General features: G+C 32.0%; 2 protein-coding genes across 3 annotated transcripts in view; one reads left to right on the forward strand and one right to left on the reverse strand.

Annotated features, from left to right (window-relative positions):
- The first annotated feature begins 952 nt into the window (after positions 1 to 952).
- Positions 953 to 3540, forward strand: LOC110867273 (two-component response regulator ORR9). The gene is made up of 5 exons (XM_022116400.2): positions 953 to 1560; positions 1643 to 1746; positions 1846 to 1923; positions 2826 to 2896; positions 3020 to 3540. Exons 1-5 carry the CDS (start codon positions 1458 to 1460, stop codon positions 3315 to 3317), a joined length of 654 nt encoding a protein of 217 aa, XP_021972092.1. The 5' UTR covers positions 953 to 1457; the 3' UTR covers positions 3318 to 3540.
- A 4223-nt stretch (positions 3541 to 7763) lies between these two features.
- Positions 7764 to 24438, reverse strand: part of LOC110867261 (cystathionine beta-lyase, chloroplastic) — a 34189-nt gene continuing 17514 nt past the window's right edge. The window contains exons 1-14 of one of the 2 annotated variants that reach the window (XM_022116387.2): positions 14959 to 15098; positions 13343 to 13493; positions 13129 to 13259; positions 12962 to 13032; positions 12774 to 12865; positions 12595 to 12682; positions 12376 to 12487; positions 12189 to 12285; positions 12082 to 12092; positions 9248 to 9318; positions 9042 to 9159; positions 8699 to 8806; positions 8512 to 8614; positions 7764 to 8122 (exon numbers count right to left, since the gene is read on the reverse strand). In XM_022116387.2, coding sequence (XP_021972079.1) covers positions 7947 to 8122; positions 8512 to 8614; positions 8699 to 8806; positions 9042 to 9159; positions 9248 to 9318; positions 12082 to 12092; positions 12189 to 12285; positions 12376 to 12487; positions 12595 to 12682; positions 12774 to 12865; positions 12962 to 13032; positions 13129 to 13259; positions 13343 to 13493; positions 14959 to 15018 — 1389 coding nt within the window. In that variant the 5' untranslated portion in view covers positions 15019 to 15098 and the 3' untranslated portion in view covers positions 7764 to 7946. Of the gene's footprint in view, positions 8123 to 8511; positions 8615 to 8698; positions 8807 to 9041; positions 9160 to 9247; positions 9319 to 12081; positions 12093 to 12188; positions 12286 to 12375; positions 12488 to 12594; positions 12683 to 12773; positions 12866 to 12961; positions 13033 to 13128; positions 13260 to 13342; positions 13494 to 14958; positions 15099 to 24438 lie in introns of those variants that run through there. The other variant, XM_022116391.2, reaches the window with a different exon arrangement.

Below are 24438 nucleotides of genomic sequence, written 5' to 3' on the forward strand. Positions count from 1 at the left end.
CTTTCATGACTTCCTTTTTTAGAATATTATGTAGTTAAACCTTTTCATTAAAATTAAAATGACAGATTTAAAAACCCATAAAAATGTAAATTTAATTACATAACTTTTTGTGTGGGTTGTTCTCCTCCCCATCTATCCCATTGACATAAGCTAGTTTAGTCTTTAAACCTAAACCTACACAAAAAGTTCTCAAAAAGACTTGGTCTGTATAACTAATAACTAATATATTGAAGTACTCATATTAGTAATCAATTGCACTAGAAACTTTGTTAAGAAAGGGTTGACTGAAAAAAGAAAATGTCTCCTTATTCTGATTATTTTTTTATATATAAATCTGTCATCATGAACAGATGTTAGTTTGTAAAACAATTTATCAACAAATGTTGTTACATACTTACATCTTTATATAAAAGTGTTTTATCAATTAGAGATAAGAAAAAACATTTTGAAATGTTGAATAATCATGGGAGATGATTTCCTTACATTCTAGTAGTTAAGTGGTGTGTTCCACTACCAAATTAATGAGAGTTAGGCTATAGAGTGTGGTCATGACCTTCGTGACCACTATGACCCTCCACGTCAGTGCCACATAACCTACCTCTACTCCATCATCCAAAACCACTACCCTAAAGGTGTGGTCATGACTCAAACCACTAGCCTCTTATTTATTTTAATTTATTTTTGTCTAAAGAAAAAGAAAATGATCTCTTGAAAAATGAAAAGGAGGACCATGGTTACCATGGTTTAATCCATGTAAACCATGGTGGATCAAACAAGGGGGTGGTGTAGTCTTTCATTCATGTTCCTAGGTGACGAATAATGTCCCAATAGAAAAGGTACAAATATTGACGTATTTAGTATAAAAAATCTAGAAATTGTTGTTAAAAAAAATTGTGAGAGATGGTTTACATGATCTTTGGTACTATCCAAACCCAAACTTATTTAAAAGGAAAAAAAAAGGTCAACCTAATTAAAGGTCCATTTACTTACTGTTTTAGTAATTGATGATGAAATTATAAGTTACATGAAAACTTATAGTAATTTAATCATGTATCAAAACACAATAACTTTGATATATGAATAGTTATATGGAACCAAACTCTCAAAGAATCTTTTGATTAGAATATAACATCCAAGATTTTGGTTGTATTCTTTATTTGATTTTATTTGATTTAAAATTTCCCATTTGCACCCTTACAAACTTTGCCCCTTGCTTGCCTTATAATCCAAAAATATTAAGAGGTGGGAAGATCTTTGGATGAAATCTGGTCAGATCTTGCTTTGTGGGTTGTGGATTTTGGTGCCTCTTTCTTTCACATAAAAACTTCATCTTTTTTCCATACCCATCATCCAAAAACCATACTCCAAAAATATCCATCTTTTTTTGGACAATTTGCTCATCTTGTTTAAAGTCTTGAAACTTGTTCATCTTGTTTAGAATCTTGGATCTTGTTCATATGGGTGTTGCAGCAGATTCACAGTTTCATGTTCTTGCTGTTGATGACAGCATCATTGACAGAAAACTGATAGAAAGATTGCTTAAAAACTCATCTTATCAAGGTAATTCTTCGGTTTTTTATTCGGTTTTCTCGAATGATAATATGAGTGAGTTTGTGACTCAATGTTGGATATGATTTTACAGTTACAACAGTTGATTCTGGAAGTAAAGCCTTAGAATTTCTGGGATTGCATGAAGATAATGAAATAAATTCAAATCAACCATCTGTGTCACCAAATATTAATCAGGTTTGTAATTTAGATGAAATGAATTTTGTACATAATTTGATTTTTTTTTATTTTTTTATTTTGAATGATTGTTAAATCATTTTGATAACGGTTTTGTAGGAAGTTGAAGTGAATCTGATAATTACAGACTATTGTATGCCTGGAATGACAGGCTATGATTTGCTCAAGAAAGTTAAGGTATGATTCTTTTATTTATTTATTTATTTTTATATGATTTGATTTGATTTGATTGAGGTTGGTTTTAGGATTTAAATGGATATCTAAAATACATTAACATATATATTTTAAAGAAGTTAATGTTAATAACTTTACATGTATGATATAGCCTCTTGTCTATAGATGCCTAGAAGGTAATCCATAGAAAGTCTTGTAGAAAGATGTAGCCTAGTAGAAGCATCATCTAATTTGTTTAAGATATGTGTAAGTCAATTTATAGTTTAGATTAATATTTGCTAATATATATACACACATGCACAAAACTAAGTCAAATGGTTGATGTTATTTAGATTAAGGAAAACTAGAAAAGAGATCCATAACCTTGATTATCACAAAATTTTATTCTTAAAAACACAGTTTTTGATGTACTAATATAAGTTTGTCACACATAACATAACACTTTAATTCTCACAAGATTGTTAGTTTATTCGTGTAGCGAATATATTATTTAAAAAAAATATAAATTATATATATTTTTTTAAATTGTTTGCTACACATCATAATAATATATCTAAAAGTACAATATAATTAAAAACACATAAATTTTGTGAACTCGCACAGCACAAACATGTATTAATGTTATAAGGGACAAATTGATTAAAAATACACCTCGCTACACGCACGAACACTTGGTGCATGAACCTGTGAACATTTTGTCATAAACATCGTTTATTAATGCAAATCACAATCATAAACATGTTGTGATTCTTTTTATATCTCTTTTTAGATTATTAATTAAGAAAAGATCAATATATATATACACTTGGTGTGATTTGATAGTAGAACTGTAGAACAAGAATATTGAACATTGAGTTGTATAACTCAAGATATTCACTAACATTTTTATTTATTTATTTTTATAGAAATCTTCATCTCTAAAGGACATACCAGTAGTCATTATGTCATCAGAGAATGTTCCTTCAAGGATTAGTAGGTAAAAACTTTAATCTCATTGTTTATCAATCACATATATGTTCATTTTATGTATATTTTCAACCAAACTTTAATTTATTGTATATATTGTGTCTTACATAAGATCATTTTGACCTATAAATAGATGCTTAGAAGAAGGTGCAGAAGAATTTTTCTTGAAACCAGTAAGATTATCAGATGTAAGCAAATTGAAACCTCATATGATGAAAACCAAAATCAAAGATACTCATCTTCATCAACAACAACTTCAAGAACATCATAAACAAGATCAAGAACAAGGAGAACTAAACGTATTAGAAATCCCGGAAGCCGAATCACAACAACAATCTAATGGAAGCAAGAGAAAATCCATGGAAGAAGAAACTATTACAAAACAAAACAAGACACAAATCCAATGGTGGCCATACTGTAGATTTGACTAATTGCCAAATAGTCTTTTTATTTCAATTTTGACTTTTTTTTTTCCTTCTTCTTGTTTCTATGTTAAATTACTCTTCCTCTGACCATCTATTTTTTTTACTTTTGTTTTACAAAAGGCGATGTAAAAAAGACCACCGATACAATTAGATCTCAAGATTTATACATAGTTTTACTTGAACATAATGTATAAGTCAACCTTTTATAGAGTCAAAGTCAACTTGTTTACTTCTCATCATACATTCATGTAAACATTTGGTGATATTTTTTTTTGAAATGTAAACTTCAATCACGAACCAGCCGACCCAAATCGGGCCGACCAAAAAACAACTACCAAACTACCAATTACATATTTACAAAAGAACTCCAATCACCCCAATGTGCCCTTTATGTATCGATCTATTTGAGAACTAAATAAACCCCAAGGCCTTAACCTCGCTAATAATACTATCTATCCTGATAGGAATGTTGGAAAAAATCAAATTATTTCTAGCTCTCCACAAACTCCAGCAATTGATCCGGATTATGCCTTGAATCACATCCTTCTTTTTCTCCGAAACCTTAAGGACCTTATGGGTATCAAGAAGATCCTTAATCGAGAAAGCAAAAATATTTGGGATCTTACACCACGAACTAATTCCGTTCCAAACATTCGATGCAACGAAGCAAGCAATGAAAAGATGATCAGGAGATTCATCATCCGAACCACAAAAAGGGCACGAAGAATCTCCAGACAGGACGTTTCTTTTCCTTAAAGCTTCTCTGGTCGGAATTCTATCCTTAAACATTTGGTGATATATTTTACAATATTTGTATGTATCTTCATGAGGGAAAATGAGAAGTTGAAGACAACCCCTTTTAGGAGTTTGACCCTTTTTGACAATTGACTTTTATTTAAACATGGCATTTTGTTTTCATCTTCGGTTTAGGTGAGATTTAAGCATGATTTGATCAAGGATTGGCTGAACCAACAAAGACTAGTTGAGTGATCAATATGTTAACTCATGCTCTTATTATGCTTTCCAAGTTTATGTAACATATGTGCATATCTACACAAACACACACATGTGAACACCCATCTATATATATATATATATATATAGGACAAAGATCCATTAGGAACCACCCTTTATTGCGAGAACCGCGAGAACCAGTGTGAACACAAACAGTAATACCTAAAAAAATCTAAAAAACACCCAAAAATTTTTCTTTTTATTTTTTTACTATTTTTTATATAAAAATCGCTACTTTTAGTATCCAAAAAAAAAAAAAAATTTTTTTCTTTTCAAAAAAAATTTTTTTTTGGCTACTAAATGTAGCGATTTGAACATAAAAAATAGTAAAAAAATAAAAAAAAATTTAGATTTTTTTTTATTTTTTTAGATTTTTTAGGTTTTTTAGGGGTTTAGTTTTTAGCATTTTAGCTTGGGGGGGGGGGGGTGTTTAGGTTTTTGGGGGTGGGGGAGGGGGTTTAGGGTTTTTTTTTGGGGGGGGGGGGGTGGGGGGGTGGGGGGGGGTTAGGTTTTTTGAGGGTTTTAGTTTTTAGCATTTAGCTTGGGGGGGGGGGTTAGGTTTTTTTTTGGGGGGGGGGGGTGGGGGGGGGTTAGGTTTTTTTAGGTTTTTTTAGCTATTTTAGGTTGTGTTCACATTAGTTCTCGCGGTTCTCGCAATAAGGTGGTTCTCGCATGAACCTTACCCTATATATATATATATATATATATATATATATATATATATATATACACGTACACATGCATACACATATATAGAGAGAGGGACAGAGACATAGAGAGAGAATCCAAATCAACTACACATTATTTTTACAAAGCATAGGACAAGATTTGAACCATTGATTTCACTATTTTTAATCGTTAAGATTATGGGGTAAATAATAAAAAAGTTACAATTAATCATTATTGACTTTGTGGTTTAAATTTAGTTTCACCATTCATTTAGAATCAAAAAGATATAGAAATTTATTACCTTTAACTTGAGTATAGTATGAACACACATATATACCTATAAAGTGTCGTTTTAAATATTGATAATTGTTTATAACGATGTGTAGTTATATACATATGTTATGTAGTAACTATATGTATAATGTCATGTATTTATACATATGATGTGTCTATATGGTCACATATACCCTGTGTAAATTACACATGCTACGTCCTGTGGCTTCTTACGCTTTGTAGGTTAAGAACATGTTGTATAGGACCCAAAACATGTGTGTTTAGGTTGATTTAGGATTCTTACAAATAAAAATTAATCCAAGACTTTAAGAAAATTAAGGTTGAAAGTAAAGAGGCAAAATGGGCTTTTATGGTTTAGTCCGTTTTCACAAGGTTTCTAATCAACAACAACTATACCCAGTAAATCCCACTTATAGCAAAGCTATCGGTAGGGTCTAGAGAGGGTGAGATGTAGGCAAGCCTTATCTCTATCCCGAGGGATAAAAAGACTGCGTCCGGTGAGACCCCAGCTCCAACACCATATCCAGACATCAACGTTACATCCAAACATACAAGGTTTCTAATCCACACCACTAAATATGTTCTCGGAAAACAACAAACTAAACCGGTGGGGTGGGTGGGTTGACCAGACAAGCCTATTTTTAGCGTTCTGATGGTTTGAAATGATTTGTTTATATATTCTTTTCCCAACTCGTTAACTTGTATTAGAAATAATAAGTTTAAAATGATAAACATAGTTCAGGGATATCACACGATACATAGATGCATATTTCAAAAATAAAAAGATACAAATTAAAAAAACTTAAACGCCTGGTTCGATTTATATTGTGAGTTCCAAGTCTATAATCAATCAGAGCTATGAACCTTCAAAATTGCATAAATCTCAAACTGGCCGACTTTTTTTCGGTTTTAACAGTTCAATCAGTTTATCAAAACTTCTACATAAAATACCTCATATTAAGACTTATTGATTGTGATTTTGAGCTTGAGGTTTTGTATTTTTGTTATTGTTTGCAGGAGTTAACAGTGATTGATCATCATGGTCTGGAGATTCACTAATTTAATTGTTAAATATGGAAGAAGAAAATGGAATTAGATGATAAATAGTAAATACAATGTTTCTGTGTAGCAAATGTTACTTCTAAATAATGTAATTGAATTTACTAATTTAATAGTGTTGTACTTTTTATTCAGGTTTTTTATAACGACAAACTAATATACTCCTAAATATTCCTGGTAATCTTTTTACAAGTTTTCCATTTAAAAGAAACATTTGTGATTTTTTTGAGTTATTAATTAATGTCTTTATGGTTCATAATTAGAACATGAAGGACTGACTTCCTTATTGATTTGGTCATGTAACACTTATGCTATCTTTCAGTTTGGCAGAAGCTTGAAGAAGAAAATCAGGATTTTTTTCAGATTAAATTTAAAAGACCAAATATTAAAATATTATAAATTACCTTAGACAGATATCTCCCACCATTGGAGCAGCTTCAGTTACTATTCCTAATGGATCTCATGTTCCTCTATGTAAGACATTCAACACTGTGATATCTCTTTTTGTGGCTGAATGGGCGCGCTGAGTTTAATTAGGTCCATTGAGCAACTTTTTTGTAGGGGTCAAACAGGTCGGGTCCGGTTGATTATTGCACTTTTTTGTACGGGTCAAAAGCTAGCATATTATTGTAGTCATGATAACATGCAAATTTAGCTAATCCCATTTTGAATCCTATGTAAATAGTATAGTATGCAGCTTGTTGTCGCAACGCTCAACTATGCAGCAAACTCTTTAAATGTTTTGTCATAAGTAGCTAATAATGCTTGCCCAAAACTACTCCGATCATACTCATGTTCTTGAAAATACAAAAAGTTCAATCCGCCGCAAACTCTTTATATGTCTTGTTCATAAGTAGCTAATAATGTGTGCCAAAAACTACTCCGATCATACTCATGTTCTTGAAAATACAAAAAGTTCAATCCGCCGCAACACGTAGTACCACCTCTCTAGTTATAATTGAATGAGAAGATTATAATTTTTATGCATTTCTTGACCCAAACTAGGAAGTTAGTTGCTATAACCATTATTCTTAATACTTTCTCTATTAACCATTTATTTCAACTAATTTAATGTGAAGTCGTTTCGACCAAATATACCTTTTTAAAACGAATATCTTAACCCATACCGCCACTACCGGTTACAACTCACGCTACCAAAACACTCTTGTGCTTGCTAAATGTCACTTTGAAGTTCGGTTCTCACCAAAGGCGACGTGCCAAGAAGGCTGATGGTCATATTATCAAGTAAAACACCTTCAATTATCAGTCAAAATTTTGCTATGTAAATAGACATTCTTTTTAAAGATTAAGAGCTTAAATGACCAAAGCTTAGATGATTATTGTCGAAAATATTAATCCGCTTGATTATTTTTAGTTGGTATTACCTACAAAACCGTAGTTTAGAGACAAAAAAAAACTTTAAAGTGACAAATACAATACCCTCATCATCTTCAACAAGAACACAAGTTTTACAACCTTTTTAAGAAACATATGAGGACAAAGGTTCATTGCAATTTTGTTTTATTATGATATAACTCGTTAAACTAGCCAACTTCTAAACTTGCAAACCTAATCAAACTCAGCTCGCACCCAAAAGTCCTAAACGGGCCCGGTTTTGAGTGCATGATCCAAATCAGCAATCAGATCATCCACATCTTCAATCCCAACAGATATACGTATCAAATCTTCGGTTAGACCCCTCGCCTTACGCACCTCTGCTGGTATGACTGAATGTGACATGAAACTCGGCAATGATATGAGTGATTTTACGGTTCCTAACACAACACAATCAACACAATTCAGTTATAAAACATAATGGGTTGGACAGGTGAGTTGGGTAATGGGTCAACGTTTTTTTGTCAATATTTAAATTTATACAAATAGCTAAACTGATAAGTAAGACTATTAAAGCTATATTGTTAGTTAATAGACTATTATCTATCCTCATTATTTAAGGCGAGTAATAAAAATGGAGAAAATGTGTTTAAGGAATTACGGTGAACTTGAACCGGCCTTTTTTGACCCTAATAAAAGTGTTCAGCTTGACCCGAACCCGCTTGACACGTTAGACATCCCGTCCAAGCATCCAAATATTTCCAACATTTAAACAATGGAGATAAGTTGATAATCATCAAATGATCTTTTAAGGGGAAGAAAACTTTACCAAAACTAACAGTTATGCCGAAGTACTTAGTATTTTCTACTACGTGCTTAGATAGAGCCAAAGACCCCGTCTCAAAACTCAAGACTGATCCTGCACCCTTTGCCTGCAAAGAGAAAATAATTAATGTTTTAATAATTATTTTTAGTTTTAAATATTTATATTATTATTGTTTAAAGGATATGATTACCTGAGAGTAGTGTAAATTGTGACCTGGATGGTTAGGAAGACCAGCATAGTTGACCTTTGTCACCAAGGGATGAGAAGCTAGAAATTCTGCTATCTTTTGTGTATTCTCCTATATATATATATCATCAAAACTTATATCAAAATCTAAAAGGTCTTTTAGTTTTTGTTTCCAAACTGTTGTTTGACTTTTTTTTATTTGGTGATTGTATCATGTTTGACTTTTGAAACAACTACTGATTATATGATTAATATATATAATTCCATAACAGAATGCCATTTGAAAATAAAAGTATAAAACAATATTACATAATTTAGTAGGATAAATTTGTAATTTAGAACAAAACCTGTTGTCTCTCGACGCGTAATGCCATTGTTTTGACTCCACGTAAACAAAGCCAACAATCGAAAGGTGCAAGCCCGGCACCTTCTGAATTTTGCAAGAAGTACAATTCTTCCCCCAACCTGTTTTTCAATATAAAAAACTGCAAAATGTCATTTGACCAAAAACAATAAAGTCAAAATCAATACTTATATCATGCAATGTTCAAACCTGTCTCCTCTAACAGAAAGCACTCCCGCCATGACATCACTGTGGCCAGCAACAAATTTCGTAGCCGCGTTTGAAGTTTGTTTCGATAAGCAAGAATCATCCGAGTCCAGAACATGGGCCTCGGGCCTGTTTACATTTGTTTGTTTTATGTCTATTAGTATTGGGTCAAAACAATAGTTATGTTTATGTATTTTAGTTGGGCCGTAGGCCACCAGTTTGGGTCGAACGATTTGTATGTCCAGTCCATTAAACAGCCGGTTATTGATGAGGAAGTTGGGCCAAGTAGCGAACCGGTGTGTCTCCATAACCGAATGGCGGTTATTCAGAATCGTCACATCTCTTTTGAAACAACGTGACTGTTGGAGACATGCCTCTTGATCCCTATAAAGCCGCTGCCAAACTTCCCTATCAAACCGGTAGTTATCAGTGTATTCGAACGTGTGTATTATCAAGTTAGTTATCATATTCAAAGTTCAGTCAATCAAGTTTATTCATTCGGATAGTTATTGTTTTCTGCAAATCATTCTCGTTTCAATTAGTTATCATGAATTCGTGTGAGTGTTGTGGTTTGTACGTGAATGATTGTGTTTGTGGTCACAAGTCCATCCGTTCCGATTGGTCCTGGGTTTCCGATGACGATGATACCAACATTGGTATCAGAGCCAAAGGTTTAACAGGAACCGGAAGGAATTGTGATCAAGGAGAGAACCGAATCGGTGGAAACAAGGGGAAATCGGTTATGACCGATTTTGGTGATGATGTGTTTGTTCGTGGTGGAGAGTGCGGCCGGGCGGCGGAAGTGGATGAGTACGCGCAGGGGAAGCCAACCATACGAACCGGGGTATCACCAAAAGGAAAGTTTCCAAAGAAAGTATTCAGAGGGGGTTTCGTGAAGAAGAACGGGAAGAAACCCAATGCACCAGTGGGTAGGCCAAGAAAACCGGGGGTTCGGTGTTTCAAGTGCAAGAAGTTTGGCCACATCGCGTCGATTTGCCCTAGTAAGTATATTATATTATCACCTTTACCAGTCGAGTGTGATTATATTGTAAAGGATACTTGCGGGGGTAAGTGGGATTCAATTTGGGTCGTGGATCCTACGTTTAAGACGCACATGACGGGAAACCGTAATTTGTTCAAGTGTTTTAAAAGACACTTTGGGGTTGTAAAGAATGAAAGCAAGAAGGATGTTTCGTTTGTTCATGGAATTGGTGAAGTAAGGGTGCCGGTGGACGGCAAGGACAAGACAATTCCGTGTGTTAGTTACGCACCAAAACTTGACAGGAATGTTCTAAGTTTGGAACAACTCCTGTTTCAAGGAATCGAGACGGTTACTATGGGTGAAAAGTGCGTATTGAAGAAGATGTTCGGTTGTCGATCAAAGGGTTTTGATATTTACGAAGACAAGTCGGAAACCGACTTGGAACAAGATTATCTTGACACCTTTTATGATAATCTTGGGGTCGACAATGGGTACAAGAAAGAAAAGGAGGAGTTTCAAGAATGTTTGGGCGATTACTATGAGCGAGAATTTGAAAAGTCAAAAAATAAAAAGAAAGTGTATGATGAACGCCCAAGTGCAAGGAAAGTCGTGTACTCGAAAAAGGCAAAGAAAGCTTTAATGATTTACCTCGAAGGCGAAAAGGATAATCCACACCAATCAAGACAATTACTTCGGGAACGGGCAATAACTCTTTCTCAACTCGAGGAGGATGTTGTTGAAAGGGGTTTAATCATGGAAAGTTGTGTCGAACCAGGGGATCTAATCACCCTACACGAAGAAGTCAAGAAGCATCCAAGATTCTTCGACGCACCATTCGAAGGAATTTTGGTTTGGTTCATCACTAACTTTCTTGGAATTGTTTGTGAGAAGGCAATGCCACCGGAGTTAATTGATGGTCGTGATGTTAGCCTCATTTTACTACACCGCATCGTAAGGCACAATGGTGGGTTTGATGAAATAACGGCAAAAGACAAATGGGGCGAGATATCGGAGAAGTATGGTTACGACAAGGACGACGCTTATGAAATGAAGGTTGCATTCGTTTACTATCTAGAGTTGGTCGAATGGTACTTTGATTACATCAAGAAGGAGCGTGCAAGAGAGAAAGTTGGTATGGCCGAGAGCTCGAGCAATTGCGGATGGATCGAAGATTCAAGTGATGATGACGTGGTGGTGAAGATCGAAGTCACCAACAACCGCAAGGAGTAATCGGATCGAAGAGCTCGGACATTTCTTGCTTAAGGGGAGAATGAAGTTTGTTTCGATAAGCAAGAATCATCCGAGTCCAGAACATGGGCCTCGGGCCTGTTTACATTTGTTTGTTTTATGTCTATTAGTATTGGGTCAAAACAATAGTTATGTTTATGTATTTTAGTTGGGCCGTAGGCCACCAGTTTGGGTCGAACGATTTGTATGTCCAGTCCATTAAACAGCCGGTTATTGATGAGGAAGTTGGGCCAAGTAGCGAACCGGTGTGTCTCCATAACCGAATGGCGGTTATTCAGAATCGTCACATCTCTTTTGAAACAACGTGACTGTTGGAGACATGCCTCTTGATCCCTATAAAGCCGCTGCCAAACTTCCCTATCAAACCGGTAGTTATCAGTGTATTCGAACGTGTGTATTATCAAGTTAGTTATCATATTCAAAGTTCAGTCAATCAAGTTTATTCATTCGGTTAGTTATTGTTTTCTGCAAATCATTCTCGTTTCAATTAGTTATCATGAATTCGTGTGAGTGTTGTGGTTTGTACGTGAATGATTGTGTTTGTGGTCACAAGTCCATCCGTTCCGATTGGTCCTGGGTTTCCGATGACGATGATACCAACAGCGTTCATTACAAAGTCTGAAAGTGCAAGAAATTTATTATTATTATTATTATTAGTCAACCCGTTCTGACCCACCCATTTTCCCGCCAACCCGTAGACAAAAATGTAAGCACCTGCTCCAAGTTCCAACGGTTGACACAATACCGAAGACATAAGGCTATTATCCACCATCAAGAGAGCACCATTGTCATGAGCGATCTTCGCTATTTTCTGAAATAAAACAAATACAGTAAATGCAATTGGTGAAGAAGTCTATGACCATATATTATGTGCATATGGTTTCATTATTTACAAACGTACACGAATATCAGAAATTTGTTGTTGCGGATTGGTTGGAGACTCTAACCACACGAGCTTTGTTTCGGGCCCAATAGCAGACGCAACCATGTCTAAGTTGGTTGTATCCACTCGCCTATAGATTAAAAACCGAAATTAAAATTCAAAATTATGGTTAAATGACAAAAGATATTAAATATCCATGTGGTTAATTATGTTAAAAAGTTAAGATTTTGTACTAACTTAACCACAATTCCTCTCTTTGGAATGACTTGTGACAGTAATCGGTCTGAACCGCCATATATATCTTCTCCGGCAACAATCTCTTCACCTGCAATTATGGTTATTGTATAATATAATTAATAAATACAATGACCAAAAAGTTGCTTTTTGTGTAAAAAAGAGAAATCAAATAACTTTACCAGGGTTGACAAGATGAGTAACAGCTGATAACGCAGCCATTCCGCTTGAAAAGCATAAAGCGCGATCCGCTTTATCAAGGTTTGCCATGAGACTAACATAATGCAAATGATAATACATTAATACCATTATAACACGTTTCAGAAGTCGTTACACACATTATTTAATAAAAGGGTCTCATAAGTCATACGTTTCAAGCACGTCACGTGTAGGATTGCCACCCCGAGTGTAATCGTAGGGACCATACTGAGTCGCCGAAGGCTGAAAAAGCACAAATAAAGTAATATTGACAAGTTGCAAAATAATATATGCATAGTAATTATTACAAAAATGCCCAAAGGGGCTGCAAAATGTTACCTGCTTGAAGGTAGCTGTTTGATATAGAGGTGTGCTCATTGCACCATAAGGATCAAACTCATTCCCAAAGTTCATGAGTATGGTTGATACATTAGGATCCTTGTCAACTACCTCTTCAATCAAACATGTGTCTGCTACCATATAACTTGTTTTTAAAATGTATTCAAATTTAAATAAAGTAATTCTTTAACAATTTAATAAAATAAGAAAGAACCTTCTAAGTGTCCGGGCTTCATATCGGTTACTGCTGAAGTCTTCACAGTCATGTTGCAGTCCCTTGCACACGTTAATCTGTAGTTCTTAGCGAATAATGTCGAACTATGTGTACTTGCTGAACCCAGTTTACACCAAGAACTAAAAATCCCCTGAAAATAAATACATGAAAATAACAATCAGGTGTGTGTGAATTTTTTACGCAACACAAATCTAACACGAAGTTTGCAAGTTTTGGTTTATTCTAAATGGGTCAGGTTTGGGTCAACCTATTAGGTTTATGGGTTGACCCATTTATTTTTGTAAACTTTTTAAAAAAAAATATATTTTATGTAGTAATTTAAACTAAATGAGTATTTTATGCCAAAAACTGGTGTATGCATTTTTGTTTTTAGTTGTAACTTTGTAATTTTACAAATAAAATATGTTTGTTCATAACTTAAATTAAATGGGTATTTTATGGCGAAAAAATAGTTTAAAATAAGTGTTTTAAATACATCTTTTTTTATTTTTTTCTCGTAAATTTGCAATTTTAAAGTGCTAGTATGCAATACATAAAAACAATTCGGTTAAAGAGGGTTGGGTTCACGTCAACCAGTGGCTACGTGTTTGGGTTTACATGACACGCTTCTCTAATTCGTGTCAGGTACGAGTGTATGACTCACCAACCAACAAACACGACCCTAAGACCAAAGGGTATGGTGAGAATAGTCCCCAAAGAGACTACCCGCCACGTAGGCGCCACCTCACCAAGGGTGGAGGACCATCCCCTTAGAGACTACCTAAGGGTGTGGAAGACTACCCAACCCCACAATAAAAATCAATATAATATAATATATAATAAAGGGGGAGAGAGAGAGAAGTCAGAGGGGGCCCACTTGCATAGCCTCGTCTCCAACGTCTTGGAGAGGCCGACAGCGACGCGACGAGCCCAGGAGGGGCGGTGTGCGATGGTCCAGGACGGGGGACGGCCCGGGGACGAGCCCCATACCCTGTGGTCTAACCGACAAAGATGGCCCGTTTACCACATAGGGTGGGGATCCCGAGAGAACTACAAGTTATTTGAAAACTTAAGAGAACCAATATCAACCAACTAAATTTTTTCAGTTTTTTGTTATAATGTTATTATTGTAAAAATATAAAAAAAAAACAAAAAAAAAACATATGTAGATTGATGATATACATATATGTAGCATGTGAATATACACATATCTAGATATATATATGTAGTTTACGATGTACATACATGTAACCCGTCAATCTACATACATTTTTTTTCAAATTTTCTTTTATTTAAGTAAAGATTAGTAACATATAAATAAAAGTAAATTTAAAAAAAAAATTGTTTGGTTGATAGTGGTTCTCTCACTTCACTTTGATTCTCATTTGATCCTAATCCTTAACACATATAACATCAAAGTATACACATATGTAAAATATCAAAACCGTAATTAAATTTCCTCAATTGTTTCATCATCTTACAACAACCATTAATAAAAATATAATAATTGACATGGATTTATGAAAACAAAACAAGATGATCAGAATTTGCATGCAAATCGAACACAATTAAAGGATAAAAACAACTGACAAAATGCATGTGAAATGATGGCTTACAGATCGGTTGTTGAGGTCAGTTGGTGGCGCCATTGGTGATCGGAGGAGAGTAGACGCCATTGTTGTATTTGGAAATTGTTATGGCATTAGTTTTGAGGTGATGGTGTATATATAGAGAGTGATTATAGACTGACTGTTTCACTACCTTTACGGCAGGTTCGTGAAAATGGTGATAACGTATATTATGTTTCTTAAAATATAATACGATGCTTATTACATGATTTGATGATTTGATATGATCGTATCATGTCATATATCTTTTTAAACGGCGAACGAATCTTTCAAATAGGCTACTGGCGAAATTCACCACATTGGGATGCACTCGCCTCCAAATCGACGAAATTCACCACATGATTTGATATGATTGTATCATGTCATATCATATCACGTCGTATTATATCATATCATATTACGATGTTATATTATATCATATTATGTTATAGAGAGATGCTCTGAACCTAGACTTTTAGTATGGAGGGACGGGAATCATGGTATCCAAACAGTGGCGGGCCCATTAATATATTCATGGGGGCGCACAAATTTTTAAGAACGTTCGTCTATCATTATATAGTAATTTTTTTATGTCCAGTTCAGATCGGATTTTGACAAATATTTATTCAGTTCCCATTGAAAATTCAAGCATTTAAATATTTAATGATAAACTTGATTTTTTTTGGTGAACCCTATGTGTCATTCTCTAGTAATTTCTTACTCTTATTTTTTTTTATTTATCTCTTTTATTAAATAATAATAATATTAAACATCAATTTAACTAAATTTATTTATCTCTTTTGTTTTCATAAGCTGAAACTGATTTCTTTTTTAACTCTAAAGTTTCAATCTTTGGCAATTTAAGTCTAAAGTTTCAATCTTTGGTATTTTAACCCCTTTGATTAATTTGATTTTTCACTTTTATTTCAAAAGTTTTCATCTTTTGCAATTGGGGAATTGGCCTGTGATAATCCCACATATACCTTATTGGCCATTAATAATCCAACCTTAGAATATTCCTTCCACCAGTCCCACCTTTCACCTATTTTTCCTACAATAGTCCCCCGTTAAAAAAACTTAACGGAGTTAAGCTTTTTTCCGAATTACAAACATATTTTTAGGGCTTTTGATCAGAACGACAATACGAGTCCATTGATGTAAAACTTGCCTCGAAATGGTGCTCCAAGTGACTTGATTTTGGTTAATTGGAAATTTAAACACCCGAATTGAAGCGACGTTTTCATCGTTTGGAGCACCGTTTCAAGGCAAGTTTTACATCAATGAACTCGTATCGTTGTTCTAATCAAAAGCCCTAAAAATTTGTTTGTAATTTGGAAAAAAGCTTAACTCCGTTAAGGTTTTTTAACGGGGGACCATTGTAGGAAAAATAGGTGAACGGTGGGACCGGTGGGGAAAATATTCTGGGGTGGGATTATTAATGGCCAATAAGGTTTAGGTGGGATTATTACAGGTCAATTTCCCTTCGCAATTTAACCCCTTTATTTTTTTTTTTACTTTCAACCCAAAGCTTTTCATCTTTCGCAATTTAATCTCAACACTTTTTTTAATTTCAACTTTAGTCTTTTATATACTTTTCATCTTTCATAAGTTCTCCGATGTTCCCTTTTATCTCTCTGTTATCAACGCCACCACATGATGATAATGCATTATTAACCGTCCACCGCTTTTAACGTTATTTTCACGAACTTAGTAAAATAACGTTAAAATTAGTGCAATTTCACTTTTTCCCTCCGAGCGTCCACACATATATATATTATATGCGCATACTGCAAGCGGGGCAAATATATGATGTTCAATGTTTATAAAAAAAATATATAATATGTGCAACATCTTAAATGTTTGTTGTTAGAATCAATTCAATATTATGAATAAATAAGAAAGATAAAATATGAAGGGAAAGAAAGCATTATTTAAAAAATATCTTTAATTTATAACTTAAATTTGAAGATAATATATTATTAGAAAAAATAGAATATTTATAGCTTAAATTTGAAGATAAAATATTATTAGAAAAAATAGAATGATTTTATCCGACATTCAAAGTAAGATAAGATTTAATATTAATTGATTATTTATTATTTAATTAATTGATATAAGATAAGTATGAAAATGTAGGAAATTACAAATGTAGACGCCTTCAATGAATGACACGTGTCACTTATTGGTTTCTTTTATTATATAGTACTAGCGGTAAGACCCGTGTGCAAACACGGGTCGTTTCTTAGAAAACCATGCATAGCCCATATTGACAGAGAGTAAAAAAATAATTAGTGCAGACTTATAAAATTGATATACACTAATGGTCAATAGGTTTATTTAACAGCAATTCCATTATGTTGATAGCAAACTACTGTTGTTTATTAACTGTTAAAAACCTCTGTTGCTTTCCAATAGACTTTCCTAAAAAATGTTATCCATTATCTCCAACAGAACTTGCTAGATGGATAGATATTAAACAGATATGCATGTTAGTCAACCTATGTTAAAAAGGCCAGTCAACAGAAATTACAAAGGTTTGTAAACAGATGTTAAAAGAATAATGTTATTAACAAAGAATTTAGTACTCTCATTAAAAATGAGAGCTGCAAACACGAGTCGTTTCTTAGACAAACATGCATAACACATATTAATAGAACATATAGATACGTGCATAGATATTGTACCAAAACGTGTTATCTATTATAGCTAAAAGACAACTATAAACATAGAATATCGGTTAATGTATCAATTACATACAATTTAACTGTTTACCCAAAAAGACAATATAAACTGTTTATAGACATACGTACTTCTAGGAGGTTGAATACAACTTAAAGATCAACAAACATTAACTACAAAAACACAATCACCTGCCTCAACAACTTTCAGCAACACTAAATCAAGTACAGGGTACTGTTACATTTATAGGCAAACCAAATCACTGAAGCATCTCAGCTGACGTCACCATGAAAGCGACATCTAACAAACTAACAAACTCTATCTACTGTTCTATAACAACTGACCATACAGACGCTGATTACTTTCTAAACACTATTATATAAACACTGATTCTTCATTCCACTGTTGTAGTCAACCACTGATGTTGAGCATCAGTGCTTTCTTCAAAGGGTGATCAGGCCTTGAACGAGCAGTATCATCATGCTAAATAAAGACATTATATAATATAATAAAAATTTTAATTTGAATATTTAAATGTCAACTACTAATTGAAAAAGTTGTTGTAGACGCTCAAATTTATAGTTTAAAAAACTTTACTCCTACTTTTTTAAACGTATACTTTATTTTTAGTATGATTTTTTTAATATGTAATATTTTCTATATAATGATGATATTCGTATCTTGTCTCATGATCTATATATCTAAAAGTAGTATTTATATCAAAGTATTTATTATATCATTAATATACATAGTAGAATTTAATTACAATTCATTTACCATAACCTCATAACTTATAATTATTTTTAAAAATTATGATCATTATTTTTTTATTTTTTAGTGTTAGTTCTTTTGAAGACATAATAAAATGGATTGTAGTATCTCAAAAGAGAAGTGAAAACTTACACCCAATCTCACCTGAAGCGACACAATTTGACTCATACTAAAAAAAATACTTATTTTAAAATGTAAATTTAGTTACTGGATTACTCGTTGACTATTATTGACTCGGTTTATGTACCCTGTAAATTAGCCCAAAATGACCTATAAGCATTGGATCTTGAAAGGTGGATCCGTGAAGTCACCGGTAAAGATGGCATCGACGATAATCTTGTTTGCAGCCTCAGTGGTATGGACTCCATCCCAACTCACATAGTTTTCGGGATCATCACAAGCTAATGCGGTCAGATTTTGACCGTTTATAAACTTGGTGTTCCCACAAAACACTTGTGGATTAAAATTATAGCGACCCCCTCCATTTCCGCAGCATGCTACTTTACCATACTTCAAACCTACATTGAAGTAAAAAAATAGAATCCGTACCATGAGATATGTTGTTGGAAACTTTAGCACCAATGTATGAAAGGACTCGTTACATTTAATTGATTAAAATTATTAATAATACTAAAAATAATAATATTTAATCTAAATTAATACAAATTCTTATTTTTAATAATATTTAATCAAATCTAAAATCTTTCAATAATTATCATTTAATTTAATATCTTCTAATTCATTATAGATAATCTCCTACGAAATATTATTATGCATTCTCATAAATTTTTTCCCCGCCCTTTTTTCTCTAATTTAGTTAATATCCTTAAATTACTCATAATTTTTTATTTTTTTAAATAAGTAATTCTTTTTCCACAAAATAATTAAAAGATAATTATACAATTGTATTGAATTTAATATAAATTTAACTATTAATTTTACACTCACACACAAAAGTTTATCCCTATTATAATAAATTAAATAAGTATGGTCTAGAAAAAAATGTGGTTATTGCATTACGGTAATATTTATTAATACATTGTATGTGTTTCATAATGCTAAATATACATCTAATCTGTATCATTTTTTGGATGGTTATTAAATATCATGGATTTGATAGTATAAATTTTATATAAATATCATTGGTTTTGTATTTTGTTTTTCTAAACGGCAAATTTCTTTACACATGACGTCTTTAGGACTTGAACCCAAGATCTCCCCCTCTCCAAATGTTTAAAGTTTTGTCTTTATCAATTGACCGTGTTCTTTATGTTTAAGCATTATTTATATATTTTCTAATTGATAGGTGTAGCACACGGGTACTTAAACATGTTATTTATATATTTCCTACCTAAATTCATAAAAGATAGCCGGCTTATAGCCTAGCGCTATCATGACGTCCAATAAACGTGTTTTTACAAATTATCTACAGAGCTGCATAAAACTGTTTCTACAAATTATGTACAAAACTGCATAAAATACTTTTATTATTATTGTTGTTGTTATCATCATTATTTTGCGTCATATGTTATAATTTAGTGAGCCAAGATTTATTTGCCCTCTTATTTTACTCTGTTTCGGATTTTATTATTATTCAATTTTAAAATTTTTATTAAAAAAGTCAATAATATCTTATCACAAAAACCATTTTATCATATTTTAATCTTCATTATTAAATATACTTATTTTATTTAACCCGTGTATTACACGGGGTTCTAACCTAGTTAATATTAAAAGAAATTTATTAAACAAATATAAATAAAATTTATGAGGTTGAAGGAGAGAATGTCATGTGGCATTATTTAGAGTCTTTTATTATAAGTTAGATTATTATTGTTTAATATGATTATAATAAAAACAAACGTTTATCATAATCTAAATATTTATTCTTATCTAATATTTTGTTGAAGATATTAATATTATTTAATACGAGAGATAAATAGAAAAATAAGGTAAGAAAGCACCAGAAAGTGACACGTGTCAAAAAAAGATTTTCGTTAATCTTCATTATTAACTATACTTATTTTATTTAACCCGTGTATTACACGGGGTTCTAACCTAGTTAATATTAAAAGAAATTTATTATTTATTAAACAAATATAAATAAAATTTATGAGGTTGAAGGAGAGAACTCATGTGGCATTATTTAGAGTTTTTTATTATAAGTTAGATTATTATTATTTAATATGATTATAATAAAAACAAACGTTTATCGTTATCTAAATATTTATTCTTATCTAATATTTTGTTGAAGTTATTAATATTATTTAATACGAGAGATAAATAGGAAAATAAGGTAAGAAAGCACCAGAAAGTGAAAGTGACACGTGTCAAAAAAATATTTTCGTTTATTAGTATATAGATAGTTAGAGATAAATGTATAAATTCAAATTTAATTAATAATTATCTATAACTAATATAAATGTAATTACTAATAATAATAAATCATACAAATACATTTCCTAATCTGAATTTAGTTACGTGCATTAACTTGATTTCTCACATTTGTTTAAATTTATTAATTTATATAATATCATAATATATAATATATATTTATTTGGAATCTTTTATTAATAGTTAGATATTATACTATATTACATTATATTATATTATATTATATTGGGGAATTGGCCTGTAATAATCTCACCTAGACCTTATTGACCATTAATAATCTCACCTCAGAATATTCCCCCCACCAGTCCCACCTTTCACCTATTTTTCCTACAATGGTCCCTCGTTAAAAAAACTTAACGGAGTTAAGCTTTTTTCCAAATTACAAACAGATTTTTTAGAGCTTTTGATCAGAACGATGATACGAGTCCATTGATGTAAAACTTACCTTGAAATGGTGCTCCAAGTGACTTGATTTTGGTTAATTGGAAATTTAAACACCCGAATTGAAGCGCCGTTTTCATCGTTTAGAGCACCGTTTCGAGGCAAGTTTTACCAAAATGGACTCGTATCGTCGTTCTAATCAAAAGCCCTAAAAATTTGTTTGTAATTTGGAAAAAAGCTTAACTCCGTTAAGTTTTTTTAACGGGGGACCATTGTAGGAAAAATATGTGAAAGGTGGGACTGGTGGTGGGAATATTCTGAGGTGGGATTATTAATGGCCAATAAAGTCTAGGTGGGATTATTATAGGCCAATTTCCGTTATATTATATTATATTATATTATATTATATTATATTATATTATATTATATTATATTATATTATATTATATTATATTATATTATATTATATTATATTATATTATATTATATTATATTATATTATATTATATTATATTATATTATATTATATTATATTATATTATATTATATTATATTATATTATATTATATTATATTATATTATATTACTTGATACATTTATATTAGTTGTAGATAATTATTAATTAAATTTGAATTTATACATTTATCTCGAAATATATTAATTAATATTATATTATTATTAAAAGTGAGGAGGCAAGAGAGTGACACGTAATATAGTATAATATCTAACTATTAATAAAAGATTCCAAATAAATATATATTATATATTATTTAACCCGTGTATTACACGGGGTTCTAACCTAGTTAATATTAAAAGAAATTTATTAAACAAATATAAATAAAATTTATGAGGTTGAAGAAGAGAATGTTATGTGGCATTATTTAGAGTCTTTTATTATAAGTTAGATTATTATTATTTAATATGATTATAATAAAAACAAACGTTTATCGTTATCTAAATATTTATTCTTATCTAATATTTTGTTGAAAATAAGTTAATTTAATTAATAATTAGAGTTAATTACTGTTTTCGTCCCTGAGGTTTGTCAAAAATAACGGTTTCAGTCCATTAGTTTAAAAATTGCGATTTCAGTCCATTAGTTTCATTTTCATAACCATTTCAGTCCACTAACTTAACTCCATCCATTTATTTTGTTAACTTTGAGTTAACTAACTAATTCAGGGACGGTTTGCGTCAGTTTTAGAAACACAGGGACTTAAGTGTAAACTCTAAAACATTAAAACAAAAAAATAGTAAATTCCAAAAAATTCCAAAAAATTCCAAAAAAACCAAACAAATTCCAAAAAATTCTAAAAAATAATAAAAATTCTAAAAAATCATAAAAATTCTAAAAAATTCTAAAAATCCAAAAAATCCGTTTCGGCGCGAACTGTTTTGAACCCGAACCATTTCGAGCTTAACCGTTTCGACGCGAACCGTTTCGACCTGTACCATTTCGACCCGAACCGTTTCGAGCTGAACCGTCCGTACCGTTTCGATCGGTACCGTTTCGAGCTGAACCGTTTCGACGCGAACCGTTTCGACCCGTACCGTTTCGAGCCGAACCGTTTCAACCCGTACCGTTTCGAAGCCGAACCGTTTCGAGCTGAACCGTTTCGAACCGAACCGTTTCGAACCGAACCGTTTCGAGCTGAACCGTTTCGAACCGAACCCTGTCGTATCGAACCGAACCGTTTCGAGCTGAACCGTTTCGAACCGAACCGTTTCGAGCTGAACCGTTTCGAACCGAACCGTGCCGTATCGAACCGAACCGTTTCAAGCTGTACCGTTTCGACGCGAACCGTGCCGTATCGAACCGTGCCGTATCGAACCGAAACGGTTCGGCTTCGAAACGGTTCGAGTCGAAACGGTACGGTTCGATACGGTTCAGCTCGAAACGGTTCGGTTCGATACGGCACGGTTCGGTTCGAAACGGTACGGCTTGAAACGGTTCGGCTTCGAAACGGTACGGGTCGAAACGGTTCGGTTCGAAACGGTTCAGCTCGAAACGGTTCGGCTTTGAAACGGTACGGGTCGAAACGGTTCGGCTCGAAACGGTACGGGTTGAAACGGTTCACGTCGAAACGGTTCAGCTCGAAACGGTTCGGGTCGAAACGGTACGGACGGTTCAGCTCGAAACAGTTCGGGTTCGAAACAGTTCGCGCCGAAACGGATTTTTTGGATTTTTTAGAATTTTTTAGAATTTTTATGATTTTTTAGAATTTTTATTATTTTTTAGAATTTTTTGGAATTTGTTTGGTTTTTTGGAATTTTTTTGATTTTTTGGAATTTACTATTTTTTTTTGTTTTAATGTTTTAGAGTTTACACTTAAGTCCCTGTGTTTTTAAAACTGACGCAAACCGTCCCTGAATTAGTTAGTTAACTCAAAGTTAACAAAATAAATGGATGGAGTTAAGTTAGTGGACTGAAATGGTTACGAAAATGAAACTAATGGACTGAAATCGCAATTTTTAAACTAATGGACTGAAACCGTTATTTTTGACAAACCTCAGGGACGAAAACAGTAATTAACTCTAATAATTATCTATAACTAATATAAATATAATTAATAATAATAAATCATACAAATACATTTCCTAATCTGAATTTAGTTACGTGCATTAACTTGATTTCCCACATTTGTTTAAATTTTTTAATTTATATAGTATCATGATATATAATATATATTTATTTGGAATCTTTTATTAATAGTTAGATATTATATTATATTATATTATATTATATTATATTATATTATATTATATTATATTATATTATATTATATTATATTATATTATATTATATTATATTATATTATATTATATTATATTATATTATATTATATTATATTATATTATATTATATTATATTATATTATATTATATTATATTATATTATATTATATTATATTATATTATATTATATTATATTATATTACTTGATGCATTTATATTAGATGTAGATAATTATTAATTAAATTTGAATTTATACATTTATCTCGAAATATATTAATTAATTTTATTATTTGATGTATAAAATTAGATTTATTTAATTCGTACAATACACGAGGTTTTTTAAGGATATATATTTTTTGTTATTTAGTACAGAAAATTACATTTATTCAAACCGTGTAATACGCATATTTTTAAAGATGTAATTTTTTTATTATTTGATATAGAAAATTACATTTATTCAACCCGTGTATTAAATGAGGTTTTTTAAAGATGTATTATTTTATTATTTGGTAAACAATATTACATTTA

The sequence above is a fragment of the Helianthus annuus genome, chromosome 1 (assembly GCF_002127325.2).
Source record: "Helianthus annuus cultivar XRQ/B chromosome 1, HanXRQr2.0-SUNRISE, whole genome shotgun sequence".
NCBI classification, from domain to species: Eukaryota; Viridiplantae; Streptophyta; class Magnoliopsida; order Asterales; family Asteraceae; genus Helianthus; species Helianthus annuus.

Excerpts from the sequence above, each read along its gene's own strand:
- LOC110867273 (XM_022116400.2), top strand. The coding sequence starts at position 1,458 with ATGGGTGTTGCAGCAGATTCACAGTTTCATGTTCTTGCTGTTGATGAC. Across the intron at positions 1,747-1,845 it reads TGTCACCAAATATTAATCAG|GAAGTTGAAGTGAATCTGAT; the intron begins GTTTGTAATTTA and ends ACGGTTTTGTAG. Across the intron at positions 1,924-2,825 it reads ATTTGCTCAAGAAAGTTAAG|AAATCTTCATCTCTAAAGGA; the intron begins GTATGATTCTTT and ends TTATTTTTATAG.